This window comes from Cibotium barometz, chromosome 40 (genome assembly GCF_041138505.1).
Source record: "Cibotium barometz isolate CiBa-2024 chromosome 40, ASM4113850v1, whole genome shotgun sequence".
In the NCBI taxonomy this organism is placed as follows: domain Eukaryota; kingdom Viridiplantae; phylum Streptophyta; class Polypodiopsida; order Cyatheales; family Cibotiaceae; genus Cibotium; species Cibotium barometz.
The window spans coordinates 46,812,194-46,826,433 of NC_141085.1; the positions used below are offsets into that span (position 1 = coordinate 46,812,194).

General features: G+C 42.9%; 1 protein-coding gene across 2 annotated transcripts; it reads right to left on the minus strand.

The window, feature by feature from the left end:
* Window positions 1-1,542: 1,542 nt before the first annotated feature.
* Window positions 1,543-6,127, minus strand: LOC147615575 (pentatricopeptide repeat-containing protein At2g03880, mitochondrial-like). Of its 2 annotated transcripts, XM_086779690.1 has the most exons (3): window positions 5,395-6,127; window positions 4,159-5,265; window positions 1,543-4,038 (listed from the first exon to the last, which is right to left on the minus strand). In XM_086779690.1, the coding sequence occupies exons 1-3, from the start codon at window positions 5,595-5,597 to the stop codon at window positions 2,514-2,516; spliced, it is 2,835 nt and encodes a 944-aa protein (XP_086635816.1). In that variant the 5' UTR covers window positions 5,598-6,127; the 3' UTR covers window positions 1,543-2,513. The 2 variants fall into 2 exon arrangements, with proteins under 2 accessions (XP_086635816.1, XP_086635815.1); XM_086779689.1 differs by having other exon boundaries at window positions 1,543-5,265.
* Window positions 6,128-14,240: the final 8,113 nt, after the last annotated feature.

Consider the following 14,240-nt stretch of genomic DNA (forward strand, 5'->3'; position numbering starts at 1 on the left):
AATGAAGCCTAGCAAATAGAAAGAATTAGTACTGTAAATAAGTAGTTGATAGAGCAAATGCACCGCTAAAGATAGAAAGAATTAGCACAATATCAACTGGCCGCAACTCAGACAAAAACTTCACAATGTGGAATCTGCATATCCGCCACGCCTGAATTATATACCTAGATGAATCCAGGAACATGCCCAAATTCACCTTTTAAGGAACGTGCATGTTATATACTCATGGTAGTCAACCCACAAGACTATATAACTATCAACTCCATTATGCATAGTATGGACTAAATACTACGACATCCCCACTAACGTCATCAGTGCCCAATAGTGGGTGTAGAACTCTATATCAAGATATGCTCTCACACACACACTCCACACACACACACACACACACATGAGAGCATATATTTACACAAAGGCCTTCGTACTGAGTTTCTGTCAAACCTCCAAAGATGCAAGGCAAACTCAGTCATAATGAAGCCTAGCACTAAGGAAAGTAGCAAATAGAAAGAATTAGTACAATAAATAAGTAGTTAATAAGACAAATACACCGCTAAAGATAGAAAGAATTAGCCCAATATCAACTGGCCACGAACGAAAACTTCACAATGTGAAATCTACATGTCCACTAATACGACTGAATTATATACCTAGATGAATCCAGGAACATGTCTAAATTCACCTTTTAGGAACGTGCATGTTATATACTCATGGTAGTCAACCCACAAGACTATATAACTATCAACTCCATTATGCATAGTATGGACTAGATACTACGACATCCCCACTAACATCATCAGTGTCCAATAGTGGGTGTAGATGTTTGTATCAAGATATGCTCTCACACACGCACTCCACACACACACACACACACACATAATGGCATATATATATTTACACAAACGCCTTCGCACTGAGTTTCTGTCAAACCTCCAGAGATGCAGGGCAGACTCAACCATAATGAAGCCTAGCACTAAGGGAAGTAGCAAATAGAAAGAATTAGTACAGTAAATCAGAAGTAGTTGATAGGAAAAATGCACTGATAGAAAGAATTAGTACAATATCAACTCGCCGCAACTCGGTCGAAAACTTCACGATGTGAAATCTACATGTCCGCTAATACGCCTGGATTATATACCTAGATGAATCCAAGGATTTTTATATACTCATGGAACGTGCATGTTATATACTCATGGTAGTCAACTCACAAGACTATATAAGAATCAACTCCATTATGCATAGTATGGACTAGATACTACGACATCGCCACTAACGTCATCAATGCTCAATAGTGGGTGTAGAACTCTGTATCAAGATATGCTCTCACACACGCACATAAAAGCATATATTCTTGAACGCCATTCAGCCCAAAACAGTCCCCAAGTTGTCTCTGTTCACTGTTTAGTGGATAGCCAGTAAGACAGTCTTGTACATAAGCAAACACGCTTGGCAAACAGGTGGGAGACCTTAAGAGGGTAGTCGGGACCCAATTGGGTGTGCTATGTGCTCTCTCTCTCTCTTTTGTCTGCAAATTTCAGCAAGCACTTTAAGCAATCTCTTCTCTACTCTATTAAAAGAATACTTCCCGCATAAGTCACAACTACTGCATTGTTGCCGTAGGCACAAACAAGAATGTGCAGGCCATGCAGCATTCTCAGATAAGAGTTGGATCGAGGTGATGAGAAAGAGTTGGATCAAGAGTTGCGGATTGACTCATACACCGGTGGCAGAGACTACCAGACATCATCCCCTAGGTGCTCTGATGGACACGAAGTTAAAAGACGTTTGTGATGAAAGTGGAAGAGAGTAGGCCTATGCCACATATTGACCAGATTTTATAGCATCTATTGGTAAATGCAAATAAATGTGGACAGACACAGAATTCTGCTTGCTGTTGCATGTGGGCTCATCAACACCTCATAGAGCCCAAGAAGAATGTGTGGATTTGTTGAGATGTCAAATTGGCATGTTCATAGTAGCTCACTTGCAGCAGCTGATTTAGAGTGATAAGGAAAGAAACCATAGACACCAGTTTGTGGGTCCAACTTGTGTCACGTTCATGCAGCATATAAGCAGTAGCCTCAAGATTGTGGTGTCAGATGCATAAATTGGGGTCATGTGCCAAGCAGAGCTTACACAGCTTTTATTCTTTTGCCCTAAATTGTGGAGCTGTGTATGAAACCTCAATGGACTACTTGTGTTTCATCGCCTGTATGTACAAGATTCTCAGCATGGGAAAAAGCAAGCCTTTCAAGCTCTTCTGCGGCAGCTCTTAGCCTTGATGCAGAGCAGCCAATTTTGGCTCAGATAGTACAGCTAGTGAGTGAGAGAAAGCAGTAACCTCAGTCCTCAACATGGAGATCTGCAAGGACACCTTTCAAAAATGTTACGCAGCACCTCTTTTCCTTACCAGTGACAAGTTTCGCTCTCCGAGTTTGATGCCAGGCTAATGGTGATCCCAAATACAGGTAAGGAAAAATTGACTGGTCTACATATCGACAGCAATGCCTGAACCTTCAACCCTCACATGAGCAGAACCCATCTTTAAAGTAATGAATGCACTTTGTGTCACTTATTATGATCTCACGTGCTTCAATCTTCGAGATCATCTTGCTGGCATTGTGACAGTGACTACACATTCGAAGGTTCTTCATGACCCGAACAGTTGTGCCATGCGGCGTGCTGATGAGCCCAAAAGCGACAGCTAATTTCTCACAATGTCCACAAAGAGCATCTTCCTCAGACTCATCTAACATGAAGCCCGGACCTTGCATGAGTTCCACATCTTTCATTTGCTGCCTTAATGTTTTCAACTTCGCATGAATGTCATTACTTTGAGGATGAGTAATGTCACCGACTCCAAACACATGCACATTATTATCAATCTCAATGAGAGCCTTTCCAGGCTTTTTCCATGCATTGGCATACTTCCGCAGCTCTTCTACATTGATATTATGCTCCATGCTACTATGCATGCATATGTTAGACATCATCTCATACCCAGTGGCATTTCGGCAGTCCAGTGCCACTATATTATCGAAGCATTGCTGAGCTAATTGTACATTACCTTTAATTCTACAGTGAGCAAGCAGAGACCTCCATCCCACAACATTGAGATGGTAGGGCATTGTTTGAAGTAAATCTTCGGCCTCATTCAGGCATCCTGCAATGCCGAGAAGTTCCACCATGCAATTGTAATGATCAAGGGATGGAAGGATACCATACTCTTCTATCATCAATTTGAAGTGATGACAACCTTCATCTAGTAGGCCTACTTGACTGCAAGCCGAGAGTAGGCATACATACGTCACATCAGTTGGCTTGATTCCCTCAAGCTGCATTTTGTCAAAGACTTGCAGGGCTTCTTGAGTCAGTCCTGAACGGGCATAACCAGCACTCATCGCCGTCCATGTAACCACATCCCTATTTGTTAGCTTGTGAAAAAGGTAACCTGCATCCTCAAGACTTCCACATCTACCATACATGTCTATGAGCGCATTGCCAACGAATAAATCTGATTCAAAGCCACCCTCAATAATGTGAGCATGAATGAGCCATCCCTGCTTGAGTGCTGCCATGCTGGAGCACGCTTTCAAGATGTTAACAAAGGTGACTTGGTTTGGCATTACACCCTCCTGCTGCATTTGCCCAAAAAGATAGAGAGCCTTTTGACCATGCCCGTACTGAGCACATCCTCCAATCACTGCTGACCATGCCACCACATCGGGTTGAGCCATCACACGAAACACCCTGCAAGCATCGTCAAAACTCCCACACTTGAGGTACATGTCAATAAGGGTAACCCCGACAAATGCATCAGACAACAGACCAGCTTCAGTTATGAGAACATGGAGTGACTTGCCTTGTTCTAAGGCTGCAATGCTAGAACAGGCTTTTAAAGCGCTAACAAATGTGGCTTGATTTGACGCTTTTCCCTCTTCTTGCAGTTGCTTGAAGAGCTGTAAAGCCTCCTCTCCATCACCTTGCTGGGCATAACCTTCTATTATTGAACTCCATGTCACAATATCCCGCTCTAGTAACCTGTCAAACACCCAACGTGCCTCTTTAATACACCCACACTTGGCATACATGTCTATGAGACAGTTGCTCAGAAACAGATCTGATTTGATGCCAGTTTTGATGACATAAGAATAAATCAACCTGCCCCGATCCAGATGGACTGCATCTGAACATGCTTTCAAGATGCTGACAAACGTGACCTGGTCTGGTGCGGTACCCTCTAGTAGCATGTGCTGAAAAAGCTCGAGTGCCTGGTGGCTTTGCCCATGATGGACATGTCCAGCGATCACACCTGTCCATGTGACTGTATTCTGTATTTGCAATCTGGAAAACAGAATGCACACATCCTCGAGGCTACCACATCTGGTATACATGTCAATAAGGGAGGACACAACAAACTCATTTGACTCATGACCACTTTGAATGATGTGGGCATGGATGTCCTTTCCTGTATCTAGAGAATCTGGTCCGGAACATGCTTTCACTATACTAGAAAAAGTCACCTGGTTAGGCTCCATGCCATGCCCTTGCATTTGTCGGAAGAGGTGTAGAGCCTTCTCAGCATGCCCATGCTGTGCATAACCTGAAATTAATGATGTCCATGTAACCAGATCCCGCTGTTGCAAAGTATCGAAAACCTCATGGGCATCCTCAAGGCTTCCACACTTGACATACATGTCAATAAGGGCCGTGCCGACAAATTTGTTGGACTGAAAACCACTTTCGCGGGCATGAGCATGGATTTGCTTACCCTCTGCCAAGCTTGACGCACTGGCACATGCTTTGAGGGCAGCCACAAACACAGGGCCATCCGGACTTATGCTTGATGATAGCATCTGGTGATAAAGTTCAATGGCGTGCTCATTGTCCTTGAGCTTAACATTTGCTGAAATAATTGCACTCCATGTAAACACATTCGGAGAAAAAACCTTACTAAAAGCTTTATTTGCTTCCAGCAGGCTGCCACACACTGCAAACATGCGGATAAGGTGGCTACACAGGAATGCAATTGTCTCAAGCTCAAATCTTTTTATGAGAGCATGTATTTTCCGGCCTGCTATCACGTCTTCTCTCTTAATACAACCCTGCAAAAGATGGGAAAGCACATTGATAGCGTTGACATTACAAGTTCCTTGCTCATCTATGTCCATCACCTCCATTGCACAAATTTCTTCATGTAGCCACCCCTCTTTGCATACTATATGCAAAGCTTCGATAAAAGCAGAAGAGCTCCAGTTTCCCAACGTCCTGCAAGACCCGACAACCACATCGATTGAAGTAAATGCACAGGATGTTGAGATCTCAGGAGGATCCATGAGATCAGTCTAGGGATGCACATGCAGCGAAAAAATTGCCTACTGAGCTTTAAAGAGCCACCTGCCAAAATTATCACTTGCAGTGAGGTAAGCAGGCGATGCCGGGCCCTTCTTGTCCTTAACTCTCAGAGCTCTTGCGGCAGGAGCAGCACAGCTTCGGTAGCCGCTGCAAGACGGGCGTGAGGCGCTGGAGCCGGCCAAGGAAGAAGAATTGCAGACAGAACAAGGGCAGCGGACCCCAACAGTGGCCTGCATGGCATCCATTTCTCTGCCTGAAAACTCACGCCTAAACTAGCTTGACCTGAAGGGCTCTCAATCAGGATTCCCTTCCCCTAACGTAAAAGCTCGTTGGCTCAAACCCAACATCATTTGAGCCGCCTCCAATGTCAGCAACTGTCTGCTGCCTAGTCAAACCTTCTGCCGGTGCTTTGGAGTCTGGAGTGTGGACGGTAGAATGAGAAATGTGGTGATGAGGTTGGATTCTGAGGAGAAACGGGGCTGAGCAGTGAGCACACTGCTGCAATGCACAATATAGTGTTTTGGATGCGTTGTTAATGCAAGTTCAAAGGTTAAACACATGCCCTCGCTTGCCTGCCTCTCCCTCTCGCCGTTTTCTCAGCTGCCAAAATTGTCTCTCCCAAAGCACGAAGTTTGTCTCCAACACACAGGCGTGCTCCGACCCTTCTCTTTCAAATTGCCGCATCGGCCTCCAAGACATAGGTCGGGATACGGCCTCCAAAATAGTAAGCTAGTCGGAGATAAGTCTCTCTCCATGTCGAAGTACCTCAATGTTCTTTGTATTTCAAGCCGAGGTCTATTATAATAGCTTTAGAATGGTACCCATAGATGGATTATTCTACCTTCCCAAGAGAAGAATGCTACCCATAGACTCTAAGAGGGAAACTCTTTTGTCCTTTTTTTTTGGGCGATTACTAGAAGGGAGCAGATTAGGACCCCTCATATCCTCTACAAAACGAGGGCAAGGTAACTATCGGGTGTCTAGTCAGGGATCGAACCTCGTACCTTCAGGTTACAAGCCACCCCTTTCAACCACTAGAACAAGCGCCTGATGTTAAACTCTTTTGTCTTTTATCATTATTTTCAAAACCACCACTTATTGTCCCACCATCCACCCCCAGAGAGAGAGAGAGAGAGAGAGAGAGAAACAAGTGATTAAGGGTTGTGAGCACTCACATCTTATTAGTTTCTTTAATCATCTCATTAGTCTCTTAATTGTGTCTAGAATCATTTGCCATGAGCCTCCCTAGTTTAGCAATTTTTAAATGGTATCAGAGCCTCCTTAGGAGAACTAGGAATACTTCGTGATTTAACTTGACTATAAAGTAGTTTGCATCTTTATTAAGAATCAAACTATTTGATTAAGGTCAAATTAAGATCTAATTGCCATTTCATTTAGGTTTCCCTGGTCTTTCTAGAGAGAAAGAGTGAGCAAGGCAGAGTTCCTTGTAAAAGCACTCACCCTCTTAAACTTTACAAAAGCTCTAAGTGGAAACATTCTAGCACCAACATTACGAGCAACATCTGGGATAACATCTCTGGGACTCACAACCTACAGCATAAACCCATCATTGGATTCTCTCCTAGCAAAAGTAGCATAGTGCTCAAAATGCCAACAACAGTCTAAAGAAGGTACGCGCGACAGGGTATTATGCTCGAATCTCATAGTGTGGTATGTTATATAAGTTGCCCCTCGATCTTTCAAGATCAAGGTGTTGAGGAGACATTGGATGAGGTACAAGTGGATCATGATTGATCAAAATGTGCAAGATAACAAAGAAAAGAACTCGGAGTATGAGGAGACTTACACTAGTAATGTACAGCATGAGGAGAATTTCATTCCGATGACACAGGTATAGTATGTGGATTCAAGAGCGCAAGGTGAGCAGACATACAATTGAGAGAGAGGTAGCTTGTGTGTTTGCAAAGATGTATGGGCTGCGAGTTTGCAAAAGAGGGTCCTCTCCCTAGACGGTTTCAATGGCCAAACCGTCTAGGGAGGAGTGAACAAAAGTTTGTCTTGACCAGCAAAGAGGTGCCAACAGCTGTCATACAGGTGCTCAAACACACAAACACATAGAAGCAGTTCAAGGTGCTTAGAGATTGGGCTTCTTCATGGCGAATACATCAGCCAATGTGAGGTTGTGTTGGTGATGAATTAGAGTCGAAGGCAGAGGTTACATCCATGGAAGCTCATTGGAGGTACCTGCAAGGTCAAGGATTCTCCAGGCGATGGGTCATACCCTGACCCAAGCTTGCACCCACCATGGTCCCCCCATTTAGAGATATACCTCGAGGATTGGCAGATATGAGATTAGTTGCAAGTGCATGTGTTTGTGTGTGCCGTGAGATGTGAGAAGTGAAAATTTATGATGCCCTTAGTGAAATATGTAGGTGACATACATGGGCAATGAGTTGAGGGTGTGGTCATGTGTGTGTACTTCTCCAACTTAACTACTTTCTTTGACTCTCTTTGCTACTTTCTTCGACATTTTGATATCCCTTTTCTTAGGGGAGTCAAGATTATAACATTGGTAATGTTTCCCTTCTTCCCAACGACATGGTAGCAGACTTACGTATGACATCGCCCACAACTACAATATGGAGTTGGGAAGCCTTGGTGACTTGAGGGATTCAGGATTGTTGAGCACTTGGAATAGAGGCAATGTGGATCAATTCGGTGGTGTGGTTGAGATGAGACCACAAAAGGTTCCTACCAATTTAAGGAAGGTCCACGTGATGGGTCGTACCATGGGCCAAGCTTGTGCCCATCATGGTCCCCCATCCAAAAATATACCTGGAGGGTTGTCGATGATGAAGCTCAATGTGTCTATTATATGTAGAGCCCATGTATATATGGAGGTGATGTGGATGGGCATTGGACAAAAAGGTGAAGCTTTTTTTGATGTGATAACTCCAACACTCTTCTTTTTTTGACACTTATTTGTCTATTTCTTCGACTCTTACATATGGTTTGGAATAGAGAATCAATGGTTGATGTGTAATCGGGCTAGCCGATAAGGCGGATGTGAATGGAATGGGTTGTCCATGAGAATGAAAGAATTTAGGACACCCCAATCAAGCATGTATTTGGGTAAATCATGAACTACTAGTGACATGCCGGACATGGCCGAAGGGATCCAGGTGCTTCTTGAGTTGCTTTTTAAAACATTGGTGTCTATTCGGTCCACTTGCTTGAAGCATGGCAATGTCGATGGGAAGAAGGGAAGCACTATAGCACTTCCATGTGGCTTAGGGATAAAATTTTGGATTGCTAGATAAACACCGACCATGGGCATTCAATCAGCATTACTTTAATAGAACGGATGAAGGCCAATTTTGTGCCTTGGAGGGAGATGCTAAGCATGGTTGATTGAATCATCGCTAAGTGTAAAGAGCTCTATTTGGGTGCATGGATTTGACAACTCCACACAAACCGTGTTTAGGATGCCCATTTGATTGGGCAAGATGAAGGATTTTCTAGTGGGCATCTTCATGAAGTCCAAGCATGCCATGTGCAAATGAAAGGCTAGAGAGGGTTGGATTGAGAAAGAATGAGATGCGATGAATGAAGAAGACAAGGCAAGAAATTGGAGTGAAGGAAAGCATGTTGGCATGGGCATGGATGTTACGTGCAAGAACGGGATCCGATGTTGGAGTGCCTTAATAAGGTGCAATTGAGACCAGTGCGTGTGATGGATGGAAGGCATGGATGCGTGCATGGGTGCGGGATTGACCACAAGGTAGGAAGGATTGTCCAAGACTATGTGCTTGGCGAAAGGATGTTAGTAAAGAGGGTTGAATGCACATTGAAAACTTTCAAGAGTTGGGCCATAAGTGTGCTAGAAGTAATGCCCAAACATGTGCTAAATTTTCTAAAGTTGTTTTTATTATTTATCCCAACTAGGTGTCATTTAGTGAAGCACCTTTACCAAGCATAAAAAGAGGAAACTCGTAGAGCATCTATGCTATTGAGAGATTCAAGGAGCATAATTTGAGATAATTTGAGGAGCTACAATCGAGGACGAGAATATGGAATTTGGTGATTTCATCTATGATGTGTCCAGGTTATAAGGTTATATCTCTTTCGTGTAAATGGCACTTCTAATATAAAACATAAAGCGCTTAAATCTTACACTTCTCTTTTTGCTAGCTTTGTATTTTATCATAGTTTATCATGGCTAATCTTGCATTATAGTCTTTGATCCCCCATAGTTTTCCATTAAAGTGGTATCAAAGCTGGGCAGGAGTATATCTGTCGCGTCGGACCGCTGTCAACTATCATCAACATAAGCTGTCGTTTGCACCTATAACACTTGCAACACCTGAGGCTAACATTGGACTGCTCGAGCTGAGGTGGCACAATGTGTATGCGTGAATACAAGCGCTGATGCTCCGCCCACTGCCTATTATTGGTAGCTTGTCAAGCGTTGTTGCTATGCCACTGTAACAGTTAGCAATGCCATCACATCAGCCAAGCGCCGCCCTCAACCACCTATGTGCACTAGTCTTTGCTCCATCTCTTCCTCAACATACCTACTCACCACCTCCTTTGCAGGAGTTCCCATATTCTGTTGTTTGCTACCTATTGCTATCAGGGTTTTCCATGCATCTTGAGATGTATCACAAGGGTAAATGTGATATACAAAAGTGTCATCCAACTGTTCCCCTATAATGCCTAGTGCCTTAGCATTCTTAAAATCCCATTGTGCACTACTTTCTCTAGTAGCAAGTCTTTCCTCTTTCCCTTGAACAATGTTCCACAAGCCCTTTTTTTTATGAGATTAAACTTCACCTTGGTTTGCCAAGTGGGAAAGTTCTCCCCTCTAAACTTTTCTCTCTCACTAGGATCCATAGCAAGTTCTTACCTCTTACAAGAGCAAAGGCAGTGTCTAATGTTTCACAAGTTTGGCCCAAATTACTCTGGCAGTGAAAATTAAAACACAAGTGCTACGCCAAATAATTATGACCACTTAAAGTAATCCCTACAAGAAGGTTAATAACGCATCTTCTTTCATATCCCCTATACCATGCAAATGAAGGTTTGATGCAAGATAGGGACTGAAACCCATTTTAATGACTTCTTTATAATACCAAGGTTTCTTCAACTACTATACCTACCCACATTAATGATTTTAAAAGCCTCTCAACACAACTCACAAGAATCAAGAGGAAATAGAAGATGATAAATTTTTTGTGTTGATTAAGAATGTGTCACATCTTGATGAATATTCAACCCTTGTCACAACTCTATTAAATCTTCCTACTCTATCCCTCATTGACTTTGAAGCTTCTCTCTTGGAAGAAGAGAAGAGGATTCTAAAGAAGAGTGAGTACCATGTTGATGGTGCTTATTTTGTCAAAGGGCAAGCCTCATCCTCGAAAGCCACTCCTCAAACTAAGAAGACCTTCAAGTGTACATTTTGTGGCAAACAAGGACATCTTGAGGAGTTTTCTTTTGCAAAGAAAAAGGCCCAAAAGCCTACCTTGCCAAAGAAAAGAAAGAAGAAGAATCTCCATTGAAGGCCACCAATGAGGCCAACCTTTACTTTGAAGACTATGATTATGCTTTTGGGTGGCCAAGGACTTGGCCTATTTAACTCTCACATCTTTTTTATTTGTTTAAGCTTAGATACTCTTTTTCATGGCATTGCAAACCAAGAGTTTTTGTTTGATGTACCATCTTTTATATGGGCATCTAGCTTAGTGAGAAAGCCACTTTTGTGTATGGCAAACTTAGATACTCTTTTTTATTTGTTTAAGCTTAGATACTCTTTTTCATGGCATTGCAAACCAAGAGTTTTTGTCTGATGTACCATCTTTTATATGGGCATCTAGCTTAGTGAGATAGTCACTTTTGTGTATGGCAAACTCACCTTGGTTATCATAACCATTATATCTCAAGGGTTGTACCTACCTTTGATTGTGGGAGGGAATTCAAGTTTAGGTCATCTTAACCTTTTTTTAAATCTTTACCCATGTTTGGTTCATGGGAGGATGCTAGAAATAATACCCAAACATATGCTAAATTTTCTAAAGTTGTTTTTAGCATTTATCCTAACTAGGTGTCATTTAGGTGAATCACCTTTACCAAGCATAAACCATGTCACAAGCTAGTAGCTCACAATTTTCATCATTTTAGAGGCCTTATGGAACATTGTCATAATTGCGGATCAGGAAAATTGTTATGCTAGCCACATGAGGATGTAGATTGTATAGAACTTATCCCAGTGAAAGTTTTTGAAAATGTCACTACATAAAGAAAAAATCAAGAAAACCATCAAAAGAAAAGTTTTCACAATCAAGAAAGTTAGCTACCCTACTCTGTTGAAGATGTTTTGCACTAAACTTACACAATCTACTTGCCATAACTATGTATAAGAGTGGTAAGCCGAATAGTTTAGGGAGCGTTTACATTTCTTCCCATATGATGTTGTTGTGTCATTATTTATACTATTATGTCAGTATTTATATTGTTGCACCCACATATTAGAGACATCCATTCCATTTAGCTTGCTATGGTTGAGTCAGAGATTGATATGTACAGGACATCACCAGACTACAAGAAGCTTTTAGTTTGTACATGGAAGATGGCGACTATGGAGAGGCGTCAAGAAAAGCTTGTATCAAGACATGTGTGATGGGAACTCACTCTTCCATCATAAAAGGTGCCTACCCAATGTTACTAGGAAGACCATGGCTTAAGCAGGCAACACGGATTAAGCAAGATTGGGATGCAGATAGAATAACCATCCAGAGAGGCAAGAAGAAACTTGGACTTTCAGTGGTGGTGGCCAGCCAATCGAAAAGTGGAGAACCCGTCTCAGCCAAAAGTGGCTGAAGGAGTAAACATGCTGGAGGGGCTGGACATGGATGTAGAAGAAGAATATCTCCAGTAGAACGCAAATCTGATCAAACTGTTTGAGGTTGATGTGGTCCGTATCATGGAGAAATATTGCCCAACCCACAATTGCCAGAATGGAGCTGGCGAGTATCAGCAGGATCTGCTGAGCAGCATAAGGGAATCTCCAGATGACAACATCTTTAAGAAGACTTGGGCGATGATGGCAGTGTACCAAGCCTCCAACAAATCATTGCGGGCATACAAGGCCTTTAAAAGGGACTTGAAGTAGTCCAAATGGGTTAGGGAAGATAAGCTGATCGAAATGAATCTGGGTACAAAGGCAGACCCAAAGTTTGTCCGAATTAGTGCTAAATTGGATGCTGCATTCCGGGAAGAGATTCGGGTATTTCTCACTTCCTTCAAGGATGTATTTGCATGGAGCTACATAGAGATGAAAGGGATTGACCCCCAATTCTACCAACATCATATCAATATGAGGCAAGATGCAGTCCCCATCCGGCAACAAAGATATCGGATGAATTCGAAGTGTGCAAAATGGGTCAAGGAGGACCTAGACAAACTACTGCATGTTAAATTCATATATCCGATCGATCGAGAGATTTGGCTGACTCCAATCGTCAAGAAGAATCAAAAGTTGAGGGTCTATGTGGACTACAAGAAGCTTATCGCTACCATCACAGACCCCTTCCCTCTCTCATCACAGACTCCCTGTTGGATGCAGTAGCCGACCATGAGATGTATTCATTTTTGGATGGATTCAATGGCTACAATCAGGTCTAGATGGTGCTCGAAGATCAGGAAAAGATGGCTTTCATCACTAAATGGGGTGCCTTCACATCCAATGTGATGACCTTTGGGCTAAAGAATGCTCCGACAACATTTCAGCAGATGGTTCATGAAATTTTTGCAAAGCATTTGACAAGCTTCATGCAGGTGTTCATCGATGACTTCAGTGTCTTTGAGAAATCATGCCAACACCTGACACACCTAGAGTTGTGTGTGTCAAAATGCAAAGGTTCAAGACTAAGCCTGAACCCCACAAAATTTGCATTTACCTTCCAAAGCGGTATGCTCCTTGGCCACATAGTATCTCAGGAAGGCCTTGCAGTGAACCCAGCCAAGGTAGAGGTTATCCGGAAAGCTCTGATTCTGACAAGTGTAAAGGAGTTGATAAGATACTTGGACAAGTCTGATGGCATAGCCAAATGCTCCGATATCTAGCACACATAGCAGTCCCACTAAACCAGCAATTGGCAGGAATAAAGATGCCACTGACCCAGCAGCTATAGAAGGCCAATCTAGAGTGGTTGAAGGAATGCGACGTTGCATTCAGGCACCTCAAGCTGATGTTGACCAAAGACCCTATAGTCCTCGCACCCAATTGTGAATTGCCATTCCATGTCTTCGTGGATGCATTAGATGTGACAATTGGGAGTGTGCTAATGCAAGAAGCCAAAAATAAGTGGTTCCGTCCTATCTACTACGCCAACTAGAGATTATCAGATGTGGAGCAGAACTACTCCACCACCCATAGGGAGGCGCTCGGCATGATCTACTGAGTCGACAAGTTCCACCTCTACTTGTTGGGCAACAAGTTCACATTTCATGTGGATCATTTGACCTTGCTTTATCTTGATGATAAGCAGAGCTTGGCAAGAAAAATGGCTTGGTGGATGCTGATCCTTCAGGAGTTCGAGTGCAGCATCGTGCACACCCCAATAACAAGCCGTACAATGGTGGATTATCTGTCCTGACTCAAGTCTAGTGAAGCCCCGATTAGAGTGGCAGACAATTTACCCAATGTAGAGCTGTTTGCAACACACGTAGTCATGTCGATACCTCAGACTTGGTACGTACGATGAAATGTTGGCATTTGTGGCCACAAGTCTGATGGAGGGGATAACCTTTCTCATTTGTGATCGAAGAAAGTGAATTGATATCCAAAGTCCGTATATCCAAGTAATAGCCAAACAGTTATACAAGAGGGGCATTAATCAAATCCTTCGGCGGTGCATTTCACCTCA